The 13741-nt window shown below is 38.1% G+C and overlaps 1 protein-coding gene across 2 annotated transcripts in view; it reads left to right on the plus strand.

Moving 5' to 3' along the window:
- ARHGAP19 (Rho GTPase activating protein 19) overlaps positions 1–13741 on the plus strand; it is a 53509-nt gene that overhangs the window by 31289 nt on the left and 8479 nt on the right. For both annotated transcript variants that reach the window (XM_036336461.1, XM_036336460.1), the window contains exons 9-11: positions 8434–8532; positions 10416–10523; positions 11056–11134. In XM_036336461.1, the coding sequence (XP_036192354.1) occupies positions 8434–8532; positions 10416–10523; positions 11056–11134 (286 nt within the window). The remainder of the gene's footprint in view (positions 1–8433; positions 8533–10415; positions 10524–11055; positions 11135–13741) is intronic.

Here is a 13741-nt window from a genome sequence, read left to right on the forward strand (position 1 = left end):
ATATATCTGTCCAATTTTCCCAACACCATTTATTGAAGAGACTATCTTGGCTCCATTGTATGTTCTTGCCTCCTTTGTCAAATATTAATTGAGCATATTGGTTCGGGCCGATTTCTGGGCTCTCTATTCTATTCCATTGATCTATATGCCTATTCTTGTGCCAGTACCAGGCAGTTTTGAGAACAGTGGCTTTGTAATACAACTTGATATCTGGTATTGAGATCCCACCTACTTTGGTCTTTTTCAGGATTGCTGCAGCTATTCGGGGTCTTTTTTTATTCCAGATGAATTTTTGGAGAGTTCGTTCTAGATCTCTGAAGTATGCCGTTGGTATTTTAATGGGAAGTGCGTTGAATTTATAGATTGCTTTGGGTAGTATGGACATTTTAATGATGTTGATTCTACCAATCCATGAACACAGTATGTTCTTCCATCTGTTTATGTCTTCCTCTATATCTTTTTTCAACGTCCTGTAGTTTTCTGAGTAGAGGTCTTTTACCTCTTTAGTTAAGTTTATTCCTAGGTAGCTTAATTTTTTTGGTGCGATGGTAAACGGGAGTGTTTTTATAATCTCTCTTTTTGAAAGTTCACTATTGGTGTATAGAAATGCCTCGGATTTCTTGGGGTTAATTTTGTATCCTGCTACATTGCCAAATTCATGTATTAAGTCCAGTAGCTTTTGGATGGAGTCTCTAGGGTTTTGTATGTATAATATCATGTCGTCTGCAAATAAGGACAGTTTTACTTCCTCTTTTCCAATTTGGATGCCTTTTATTTCTTCTTCTTGCCGAATTGCAATGGCTAACACTTCCAGTACTATGTTGAACAGGAGTGGTGAGAGGGGGCATCCCTGTCTTGTTCCTGTTCTTAGGGGAAATGGTGTTAGTTTTTGTCCATTGAGTATGATGTTGGCTGTGGGCCTGTCATATATGGCTTTTATTATGTTGAGGTATGATCCTTCTACTCCCACCTTGCTGAGAGCTTTTATCAAAAATGGGTGTTGAATTTTGTCAAATGCTTTTTCTGCATCAATTGATATGACCATGTGGTTTTTTTCTTTCAATTTGTTTATGTGATGTATCACGTTTATTGATTTGCGGATATTGTACCATCCTTGCATCCCTGGGATAAATCCTACTTGGTCATGGTGTATGATCTTTCTGATGTACTGCTGGATCCGATTTGCTAAGATTTTGTTGAGGATTTTGGCATCTATGTTCATGAGGGATATTGGCCTGTAATTCTCTTTCATTGTGTTGTCTTTACCTGGTTTTGGTATTAGGGTGATGCTGGCTTCATAGAATGAGCTTGGAAGTGTTCCTTCCTCTTGAATTTTTTGTAGTAGTCTGAGGAGGATAGGTTTTAGTTCTTCCTTGAATGTTTGGTAAAACTCCCCTGTGAAGCCGTCTGGTCCTGGGCTTTTGTTTGCTGGAAGCTTTTTGATGACTGCTTCAATTTCTTCCATAGTTATTGGCCTGTTGAGATTTTTAGATTCTTCCTGATTGAGTTTTGGAATGTTGTATTTTTCTAGGAATTTGTCCATTTCCTCCAGGTTGTCTAGTTTGTTGGAGTAGAGCTGTCCATAGTATTTTTTAACAATCATTTGTATTTCTGTGGGGTCTGTTGTTATTTCGCCTCTATCATTTCTGATTTTGTTTATTTGGGTCCTCTCTCTTTGCTTCTTGGTGAGTCTGGCTAGAGGTTTGTCAATCTTGTTTATCCTTTCAAAGAACCAGCTCTTGGTTTCATTGATTTTCTGTATTGTTTTTTTGGTCTCTATGTCATTTATTTCTGCTCTAATCTTTATTATCTCCTTCCTTCTGCTCACTCTGGGGTTTTCTTGTTGCTCTCTTTCTAATTCTTTGAGTTGTAGAGTTAGATGATTTACTACCATTTTTTCTTGTTTTTTGAGATAGGCCTGTAGAGCTATAAACTTCCCTCTCAGGACTGCTTTCATTGTGTCCCATAGGTTTTGGATTGTTGTGTTTTCATTGTCATTAGTTTCCAGGATGTTTCGAATTTCTTCTTTGATTTCATTGGTAACCCAATCAATATTTAATAGCATGCTATTCAGCTTCCAGGTGTTTGAGTATTTTGGGTTGTTTTTATTGTAGTTTATTTCTAATATTATGCCATCGTGGTCTGCGAAGACGCTTTTTATGATTTCAATTTTCTTGAATTTGGGGATACTTTGCTTGTGACCCAATATATGGTCTATTTTTGAATATGTCCCATGAGCACTTGAGGAGAACGTATATTCCCTGGCTTTGGGGTGAAGTGTTCTGAAGATGTCTATTAAGTCCATCTGACCTAGTGAGTCATTTAGGATTGCTGTATCTTTGCTGATTGTTTGTCTATAGGACTTATCCAGTGCTGTTAGTGGTGTATTAAAGTCCCCTACTATGATTGTATTGTTGTCGATCTCTCCTTTGATATCTTCCAGGAGTTTTTTTATGAATTTGGGTGCTCCTGCATTGGGTGCATATATGTTTACCAGGGTTATATCTTCTTGTTGTATTGATCCCTTTAGTATTATGAAGTGGCCTTCCTTATCTCTTGTTATGGCCTTCACTTTGAGGTCTATTTTGTCCAATATAAGTATTGCTACCCCAGCTTTCTTTTCCTTTCCATTTGCCTGAAAGATATTTTTTCATCCTTTCACTTTCAGTCTGTGTGAGTCCCTTCTAATGAGGTGGGTTTCTTGTAGACAGCAGATGTATGGGTCATGTTTTTTTATCCATTCAGCCACTCGATGTCTTTTGTTTGGAGCATTTAGTCCGTTTACGTTTAAAGTTATTATTGAAAGGTACTTGTTTGTAGGCATTTCTGTTTTTGTGTGGCTGTTTTCTTTCTGAGCTTTTTATTTCTTATTTTTATACCAGTCCCTTTAGCATTCCTTGCATTGCTGGCTTGGTGGTGATAAACTCCCTTAGCCTTTTTTTGTCTGTGAAGCTTCTTATTTCCCCTTCAAGTTTGAATGATAGCCTTGCTGGATAGAGTATTCTTGGATTCAGTCCTTTGCTTTGCATCACTTTGTAAATTTCCGTCCATTCTTTTCTGGCCTGATGTGTTTCTGTTGAGAAATCATTTGACAATCTAATGGGAGATCCCTTGTATGTAACTTTCCGTCTCTCTCTTGCAGCCTGTAAGATTCTCTCTTTGTCATGAACATTTGCCATGGTAATTATGATGTGTCTTGGTGTGGGTCTTTTCAGGTTCACCTTGTTTGGGACTCTCTGGGCTTGTGTGACTTTTTTCTTCCCCACCTCAGGGAAGTTTTCTGATATTATTTCTTCTAATAGGTTTTCTAATCCTTGTTCATCCTTCTGTTGATCTGGTACCCCTATTATTCGTATGTTGTTTCGTTTCATGTTGTCCCAAAGCTCCCTTAGGCTCTCCTCCTGTCTTTTCATTTTTTTCTCCAATTGCAGTACAATTTGGGTGTGTTTTGCTTCCTTGTCTTCTAATTCACTAATTCGGTCCTCCGCTTCACCCAGTCTACTGTTGATACTTTCAATGGAGTTTTTCATTGCAGCTATATCACTCTTCATTTCTTCTTGGGTCTTACTTAAGTTGTTGATTTTTTCATCTGTTTCTTCTAGCTTCTTCCATATGTTATCGATTTTTTCATCTGTTTCGTCTTGCTTCTTGCAGAGGTTGTCGATTTTTTCCTCCATCCGGTTTATGCACTCTAGGACCCTTATTCTGAATTCTTTATCTGTCATGTTGCATGCCTCTGTATTACTTAGCTGCTTTTCTGGAGAGTCCTCCTTCTCTTTCCTTTGGGGGTTTCTTTGTCTACCCATGTTTGATCTCACTGACATATCTAGACGTTGAGTCGTTCAGTGGCTGCTCCCTTGGTGGCAGTGACTCCTTGGTCTGTGGTTGCTCTTCGGGCGGTTGCGGTAGCAGCTGCTCTTCAGTTGGCAGCAGCTCCTCTGGTGGGTGCTGTTCACAGCTGTGGTGGCTCTTCTGGCTGGTGGGGCGAGGTTTCACGTACAGCTGCTGTTCCTCAGCAGAGGGTGTGGTGCTCAGGAGGTTGCTGTTGCTTGGATCTGCTGCGTTGATTTAAAGGCACAAAATACAACACAACAAGGCACCACGTACCAGGCACTATACACAAATATATTCACGATATTAATAACCCCAAATAAAGGTGACCACCTGAATTAAGAGAATTAGGGGATAAGGAAGAAGGAAGAGAAAAAGATAAAAGAGAAAAAAGAAAAGAAAAGTAGGGACCAAAAAAAGGAGTGCAAAAATGAAATTGGGAAAAAGGAGGGGGGAAAATAAAAGCGAGATAAGAAAAGAAAAGAAAAAAAAAGAGCGAAAAGAGAGAATGAAGTGGAAGAGGGGAAGAGACTTTTTTATATGAGGAGAATACTCCTATAGAACAGCCATTAATCCTAACAAATTCCAGCAACAGCTCCCTGGAGATGAATGCAAACTAGAAACAACCAATAATATAACGATGAAAATAGAATGGAGAACACTAATCCCAAAATAAAATAAAGAGAAAATAAAATGGCACTTTAAAAAAAAATGGTAAAATGGTAGCAGTAATAATACTGGTTAAAAATAAGAAGGTAGTAATTAAAAGGGTAAAATCAGGTGATGGAAAAAAGAAGAGAAAAAAAAAGAAGAAAATAAAAAAAAATAAAAAAAAATAAAAAAAAATTGGTTTCTTAGTTAAAAGGTGAAAAAAGAAAAAAAAAATATTGCAGTAGTGAAGGTCCTTCGGTTCTTCTATTCTTCAGTGTGGCTCGCCTTAGACCTGCCAGGTATTCAGGAGGGTGTTGAGTTTCCCTGCGATACACTGTTCCTCTGTGTTGTAAACCACAGTCCTTATTTTAAAGCAAGCCGCATTTGTTTCCCAGACTGCCTTATTTTGTGTTTAGCAAAGAGTCAGTTTGTGGGTCAGCCTCTGGGTGGCAGTGCTCTGGGGTTGGCCTCTGAGGCTATAGGGCCTCTCTGTCCAGTGGGAGTTCACTGCCCAGAGCTGGCTGCGTAATAGTTACCAGTGCTGTGTTGTTGCTGGGATTCGGATTTTTCTAGTTAAACAGAAGGATCCAACCATTTAGAGCGTCTCTAATTTGATCATGTAGCAAGATTGCTGAGAGAGAACCAGCAGTTACAATATATTATTCCAAAGTTTAAATCCTTCTTTTGGTAAATAACAACCTTTCTGAATTTTAGTTTTCTTCTTTGTAAAATGGTAATTGTAATGTCCATCTTGTAAAGATTAGAGAGAATCTGTGTAAAGTGGTTGGCATAGTAGAGCAAAGCGGTAGCTCTTAGTGAGTTATTTGCAATTAGAAAATGCTGTTAGCTGAGGGCCTTGTCTGATATTAGAAACTAGAGGCTCGATGCACAGATTCATGCACTGGTGGGGTCCCTTAGCCTGGCCTGCGCCCTCTGGCAATCTGGGACCCCTCAGGGAATGTCAGACTGCCGATTTCGGCCCGATCTCTGCAGGCCACAGCTGCGCTTGCCCGGTGTCTGGAGCCCATCGGTCAGCTGAGCAGCGCTCCCACAGTGGGAGCACACTGACCACCAGGGGGCAGCTCCTGCATTGAGCATCTGCCCCTGGTGGTCAATGCATGTCATAGTGACCTGTCTACTGGTCATTTGGTCGTTCAGTCACTTAGGCTTTTATATATATAGATAGGTAGGAATTCTAGTGGCTAAGTTTGTTTATTTTGGAGCAATGGGAGGTCTCTCCTTTGCCATTTTGAGACTCAAAGTGGAGCTTGAGTAAATACTGATGATGTGGTTAGTTGCTTTCTCAGGAAATTCATCTTGTCTCAGACCCTCTTGAATTTTAGCTGAACAAGCAGGGTAAGTCTTTTGACTTTTTATTCAACTGAGACCTTCTTGAGGGAAGAGTCTGTGTTTTTAATACATATATTTTTTATACCTAATTTCGAGCATAGGGCCAGATATAAGTGCTCAGAAAATGTTGAACTGAGCTGTTCTTAACAATGGACAGAGTCCTTCAAGAGAAGTTTTCTATCACTCTCTGAATTTACTTTGATACCTAGCAAATTGTGATAAGACTGGAATTTGAGAGGTTTTTGGTTGAGTATTATTACCAACTCAAAGTGTAGTGATTTGATTCTTGGTAGAGACTAAGATAGCAATTCAGGTAGGACAAGTGTAATGACTTATCAAGAACACTGAGGATTAAATGTAATATAAAGGCAAAATCTTTTTTTTTTTTTTTTTTAATATATTTTATTGATTTTTTACAGAGAGGAAGGGAGAGAGATGGAGAGCCAGAAACATCGATGAGAGAGAAACATTGATCAGCTGCCTCCCGCACATCTCCCACCGGGGATATGCCCGCAACCCAGGTACATGCCCTCGACTGGAATCGAACCCGGGACCCTTCAGTCCGCAGGCCGACACTCTATCCACTGAGCCAAACCGGTTTTGGCATAAAGGAAAAATCTTAACATTATTTTTGTTCTTTTTTTAGAAAGATAGGAAATTATAGACAAAGATAAGAAAAAAATAAAATCACTCATCCCACTAGTGTTTACATTTTGGCTATTTTTTTCAGTCTCTTTTTGTATAAATATATTTTTATATAGTTTGATTATAACATATACTTTTTTTTACCTCTCCCTTTTCACTAAATATTATAGCATAAGCATTTTATGCATGGCTGTATACTCCTTGCCTACATTTTAAATACTGCCATTTTGCCCTGACCAGTTGGTTGGAGTGTCGTCCCATACACTAAAAGGTTGCGGGTTCGATTTTCGGTCAGGGCACATGCCTAGGTTTCGGGTTTGATCTCGACCCCAGTTGGGATATATGGCAGCCGATGTGTTTCTCACATTGATATTTCTCTCTCCCGCTTTTTATCTCTCTCCCTTCCTCTTCTAGTGTTTCTTTTATGAATGTGTATTTCAAATTTTTTTTCTGCTTGAGATCATAATATACAATCAATTTTTCTATATCCTATCCTTTTCATTTAAAATTATATCATGAACATTTTCCATGTCATTAAAAGGCTAGAAACATTTTAATGGTTGTATAATATTTCATCATAAATAACCTAATGTATATACGTATAGTTTGCCTTCTGGGCATGTTGAGGAAATTAGGTCATTTTTTAGTTTATATATTTTTGTTATAAGTATTTTCATTGTAGATTTTTTCCTAGAGTGGCATGAGAAAGCGTATGCCTTTCTTTGTAGTTGTTGATACATCTACTGGGTCTCTTTTAATATATAGGTCCCTTCTTCTCTCTTATCCCTCTTTTTCACCTCTAAAAAATTGCCCAAGTTTCTTCATTTGAATAAACTCTTAAATTTGACATAGTGTATATTTAGAGAAAAATTGCAAAGATAGAACAGAAAGCCCTAACCGGTTTGGCTCAATGGATAGAGCGTCGGCCTGCGGACTCAAGGGTTCCAGGTTCGATTCCGGTCAAGGGCATGTACCTTGGTTGCGGGCACATACCCAGTAGGGAGTGTGCAGGAGGCACCTGATGGATGTTTCTCTGTCATCGATGTTTCTAACTCTGTATCCCTCTCTCTTCCTCTCTGTAAAAAATCAATAAAATATATATATATTTTTAAAAAAGATAGAACAGAAAATTTCTACATACCCTTCATCCAGTTTCTCCTAATGTTAACATTGTCAAGACTAAGAAATTGCTAAAGCCGGTTTGGCTCGGTGGATGGAGCGTCGGCCTGTGGACTGGAGGGTCCCGGGTTCGATTCCGGTCGAGGGCATGTGCCTTGGTTGTGGGCACATCCCCGGTGGGGGGTGTGCAGGAGGCAGCTGATCGATGTTTCTCTCTCATCGATGTTTCTAACTCTCTGTCTCTCTCCCTTCCTCTCTGTAAAAATTCAATAAAATATATATTAAAAAAAAAAGAAATTAACAATGGTACATTACTATTAACATTACACACTGTATTCAGATTTTATCAATTTTTCTACTAAGATCCTTTTTTCTGTTCTGGGATCCAATCCAGGATACCACATTGCGTTCAAGTATGTATATATATACACATATTCTCTTTCTTTCCACCCCAATCCCCGTGATACCTTCCAGAGTCTGGATTTTGCTGGTTATATCCTTGTGGTATTATTTAAGATGTCCTGCAGTCCTCTGTATTTGCTATAAACTGGTGGTTAGGTCTAATTCTAGAAGTTTGATCTGATTCCAATTTGATTTCTTTGGTGTGCGCTCCTTAATTTAACCCTCAAATTAATTTAATAAATTTGGACTTGTTTTTTGGCAGCATTTCTGCCTTTGTGATTTGCTTGCCACTCTACTTACTTATCCGTATATGCACAGAATCACTTACTACTGGATTTTTCTCGGTATTTACACTTAGTTTTTCATATGTTTGTCACAGAATGCTATCACTTGATGGGAGAATGTTAACAAAATGTTCTCTATGTTTTCTTTTAGTTTAATAAGCAATCTGTGACCCTAACACCAGGGCAAGAACCTTCTACTCCCCGGGTACAGAAGAGGGCCCGTTCACGTTCCTTCAGTGGCTTTATTAAGGTAAGTGTGCTGTGCTGTTGGTTTCAGCACTGACTATGAGAAAATAGATTGACTATGAGAAAATTGAACAGTTTCATCATTCTTATGCATAAACAGCTTTCTTCTATTCTTTGGAACCCTGTAAAAGGTGTGTTTTTAAGAGGATAAGGATAGAATTTGGAAAAGCTTTTATTTTTCAAAGCATTTTTCTGTGCTGCAAATCACAGAAGGGGTTCTGTGTTTGGAGAAGTGAGGAATGAAAGAAATAAAGGCCCATCCTTCTCCTCTGTGATTAAGGACAGATTCCTTGTTTCTGAACTGTGGAGAAAGTCTCTTTTGCTTCATGACCTGCTTTGTACTACACACTTCATTATGCAATTTGCTGAAGTTATAGAGAAGTGAGATTGATACAGAGACTAGAAAAATTGGTAGAAAATGGATTTTGTGGGTTTAAGTAACTCAAATTTTTGTGAGCTTAATATTTGATCAGTTGTTGTATTCTATTCCTTTGTATCAAATTCATTACAAATCTTGTTTATAAAACAAATACAATATGTACTTCTGTGCTGTTGTTGCCATTACTATTTGCAGATTCAATTTTTCAGTCTTTGTGGATGGTTTGACTTGTAGTTAGGGGATATTGTCATCAGGTGGCAGTAGATAACTTGATTATGGGGTTCAAATTTCCAGGTTCAAATTTAAATACCTTAAACTAAAGCAAGGTTCTAGTTAACTTAGAATGAGATTAGCACTGTTCTATATTCTACTGTTCTTCTTTTAAAAATTATTTTAACATTATTAATATCTATAAATCTATCAACAGTCAAGGAGCTCTTTGCTTAAAATGACAAATTGTGCACTAAAAGTATGTATATATTTTGTAATATATGTATTTTTTCCAGTAAGCTGCAGTTGTCAGCAGTTGCAATTTCATCTAAACTCTAATTTTGATCCTAGTTAATATCATTAATAGAAGTTTAGAATTCTCTCAATCCTGATTCACTGGGGCCAATAGCCTCTGGAATATTAGATTTGCTTGACATTAAAATTTTCTTTGCTATTAACAAAGTGAAAAGGCAACAAGCAGAATGGGAGAAAATATTTGTAAAACATATATCTGATAAGAGGCTAATATTCAGAATGTGAAAAGAACTTTTATAAACAAACTAACAAAATACCCAAAGGACTTAAATAGACATTTTCTAAGGAAGAAGATATACAGATAACCAATAAACACATGAATAGATGTTCAATATCATTTATCATTAGGGAAATGTAAATCAAAACCACAATGAAATACCAATTCATAATCATAAGGATGGCTGTTCTCAAAATGAACCCAGAAAATAAGTGTTGGTGTGGATATGGAGAAGTGTCAGTATAGTCATGTGACCCTCTTAAGGCCTGTACCTTGTGACTATATTAGAAACTCTTATAGAATTTCTCCAAATTTTCCGTCTTGGGGAAGCCAAGTCTTAGAGTGGGCCCAGTGTAAGTATTCTTTAGTTGGGAGGAGAGGAGGGGACTCTTAAGAACTGCCAGAGACAACATGTCTTTGGGGAGATAATTATACAAGTAAGTAACTGGAGTTTCTTTTATAGTTTCAGAAGCACACTGTAATTGCCTGTATTAGAGAGTTTAAATAAACTGTAAAGTTGCTTCTAACATTGCACCCATTTTAATTGAAGAGGAAAAGTGATTACCTAAAGAAAGGCAATGATTTCAGGTTGTCGTTTTTTTCTTTTTCTTTTGGTGTGATCTCCCTTGTAGAAGAAGATGGCCTGGGAGAATTTATCAGAAAGCTGAGATTTCCTTAACTTAAGGAACTATTTTTGAAGGCCAGAATAGCAATAATACAGATAAGCAGATGTTTATAAATCAAATATTTTTTCTTCCTAAATCAGCGGAAGGTCCTGGGAAGTCAGATGATGTCAGAAAGGAAGAACAAGGCCCCTACGCCGGAATCTCTAGCCATTGGTGAATTGAAGAGAGCCAGCAAAGAGAATATGAACGTAGGAAAATACTGTTCTTTGTACCTTCTTTTTGTATGTGATTATTTATAGAAAGGAGGAAAATTTATATACTGTCATCTGTTTGACTGTGTTTCTCAGTAAACTAGGCCTTTTTCTCATTCCTTTCATTTATGCTGTCATCTTTCTGTAGGTTTTCATTGATTCATTCAACGAACACATTTTGAGTTTAAGGAAGATACAGCCAGTGATAAGCAAAGAAGGCAAATACAGTGAGATAGCTCCACAAACATAGTGCTTGAGGGAGCACTTCTTACTGGGAGACTCCACAGGGTGGGTAGCATTTGAGCCAGACTGCCTGGCACTGCATTACCCCTGGAGGAGGCCTTAGGTGTCCCAGGCATCGTCACTTCAGTAAGCCAGCAAGAAAACCAGTTAAGATTAATGAGATATAAATATGTCAGTAAAACTCTGGACATTGACATTGACCCAGTAAACAAATTCCTGTTAGTAAAGTCTGTCTATAGGAATGACATTAGAATATTTAAGCCACTATAAAAATTTCTTGTTACAGTTATTTTCTGGATCTCCAGATGGTACAATGACACCAACAAGATTGAAATGGCCAGAGGGGAAGAAAGAGGGGAAAAAAGGTACTACTTGTACTTATTTATTCTGTGTTCTTACTGAATGTGGTTCCTTTCTGCATCTAGTTAGTAACATTTTTAAATGGTTGTAGTTAGAAGCAATGTAAAAATTACAAGGCTGGGTCTTGCCCTTGAGTTCATTTAGCAGATGGTTATTGCTCATCTACTCAGCACTGTCCCAGGTGCTGAGGGTTAGAGCTCAGAATATAGACCCTCCTGGTACCTGCATTCTTGCACAGATAGGACACATGTAAAATACCTTCAGAGTACTTGTTAAGCAAATAAAAAACAAGTGCTAACTAATTTGTGAAACTGAGTACAGAAGTTCCAAGAATATGCTCAGTAAACATGGAATAGTTACGTTCCTTCTTGTCATAGACTTTAGTTTTGTTTATTCAGTGAAACTTTCCTGAGAGATAGTTCATGCTAAAGGACCCTGGAAATCATATACAAGATGTTTATTGAGGCTCAGGACAAAGAGGATTATTTAGTGCTGGGACTGCTGGTTGCCCAAGCTCTCCTGGTAAAAGGCAGTGGCTACTGTGCTCTCTTCTGAAGAAGCCATGTGTTTTATAGAAAGACCAGGGGATTTGTAATTAGACCTGACTTGAGTCATCATTCCTCTGGCCCAAGTTTCCTCCTCTGAAAATAAGGTTTCTTATGAGGCTCAACTGAAATAATGTTTTGGAAGCACACCATGATTATTAAAGCATAAACAAGTGGTCATAATTGTTACTAAAGAAAACCAGAGGAGACTTGGTCTTGTTTTATTAGGCTTGTTTTATTAGGCTTGTTTTATTAGGCTTGTGTGGCAGCTGAAGTGACCTCTGGTTTGACATGGTCATTTTACCACCGAGACATGAGCATAGTTATTATTTGAAACATTTTGATAGGGAACAAAAGTCTAATCTTTATGGATAAATTTTTATACTTTTCTAAAAAAATTAGAGTTTGGTATAGTCTCCTTACTTACCCTTGAATGAATTATCTGAATTCTTTTCTTTCCACCTTGCTTCTGATTTTGAGGCTGGGCTGTTTTCTTTTAAAAATAAATTTTTATTAATTTCAGAGGGGAAGGTAGAGGGAGGGAGAGATAGAAACATCAGTGATGAGAGAGAATCATTAATCGCCTGCCTCCTGCATGCCCCACACTAGGGACCAAGCCCACAACCCAGGCATGTGTCCTTGACTGGAATCGAACCTGGGATGCTTAGTCCGCAGGCCCATGCTCTACCCACTGAGCTAAAACCAGCTAGGGCTGGGCTGTTTGAGGCAAGTTTGGTGTTGAGTTATGTGCGTCTACATAGTTCTACCTATATATTCATAAGTCAAAACCAATCATAAGGTATATTTGAAGGGTACATTGTTTTGTATCAATTACACCTTTTGTCGCTTTCATTTTTGAAGATAATCAAGAAATAAGTCTTTCTATATTGACAATTTTGCTTTTGGAAGAAATGCATTAAAAAATAAGCCAGTTTAACCCTAGCCAGTTTGGCTCAGTGGAGAGAGCGTTGGTCCGCCAGGGTTCTGGATTTGATTCAGGTCAAAGGCATGTACCTCGGTTGCAGGGTCCTCCCTGACCTGGGCCCTGGTCAGGGTTCGTGTAGGAGGCAGCCAATCAATGTATTTCTCTCATCAGTGTTTCTGTCTTTCCCTCTCTCTTGCACTCTCTAAAAATCAATGGAAAAATATCCTCAGGTGAGGATTAAAAAATAAATAAATAAGCCAGTGTAATGTAATAATTTACCAAGAAATTTTAGTGCAGGAATGCTTGATCTGTTAACTGTGGACTTCATAAAGCTCTAAAGAAGTTCCTGGTATTGTTAATGTAATTTTATGTATTGGTGCATATGTGCATTTTTCTGGAGGAGAAAAAAAATATTTTTATTAGATTCTCAAAAATGTTAGTGATTCAGAAAAGTGGAGGCCCACTGATAATGAAAGACATTCCACTGGATTAGACAATGGCATTTTCATTTTTCTTTTTCCCTGGTCACTTCTTTGGCTGTCATGATATTCTTTGTTCTTGTTCTCCTTCCTCTTTTTTTTTTTTTTTTTTTTTTTAAATATATTTTATTGATTTTTTACAGAGAGGAAGGGAAAGAGATAGTCAGAAACATCGATGATGAGAGAAACATCGATCAGCTGCCTCCTGCACATCTCCTACTGGGGATGTGCCCGCAACCCAGGTACATGCCCTTGACCGGAATCGAACCTGGGACCCTTCAGTCCGCAGGCCGACGCTCTATCCACTGAGCCAAACCGGTTTCGGCCTCTCCTTCCTCTTTAATTCTCTTCCGTCTTGGCAGTAGCTTACTGTCATCTGCTACCCTTCCATCCTTGGTGTTTTTCAGCGTTCTCTCTTAAATTCTCTGCTCATCTCTGCTCTTGATTTTTCCCTCTTAGCACCTTGGTCTACTTCAACAGCTCAGTTCTGCTTTCTGTGGGATAACTGTATCCAAGCCCGCATCTCCAGATATGAACTCTCTTCAGTCTCCAAGCTTACATACTTAATTGCATCATCTTTTATTTTTTCTCACAATTAATACAACCCTACATTTTTTTGATGGTGATTTTAGAAAAGGAATAAACCTTTTTTGAAGATGATAA

The sequence above is a fragment of the Myotis myotis genome, unplaced genomic scaffold, assembly GCF_014108235.1.
Source record: "Myotis myotis isolate mMyoMyo1 unplaced genomic scaffold, mMyoMyo1.p scaffold_m19_p_15, whole genome shotgun sequence".
NCBI classification, from domain to species: domain Eukaryota; kingdom Metazoa; phylum Chordata; class Mammalia; order Chiroptera; family Vespertilionidae; genus Myotis; species Myotis myotis.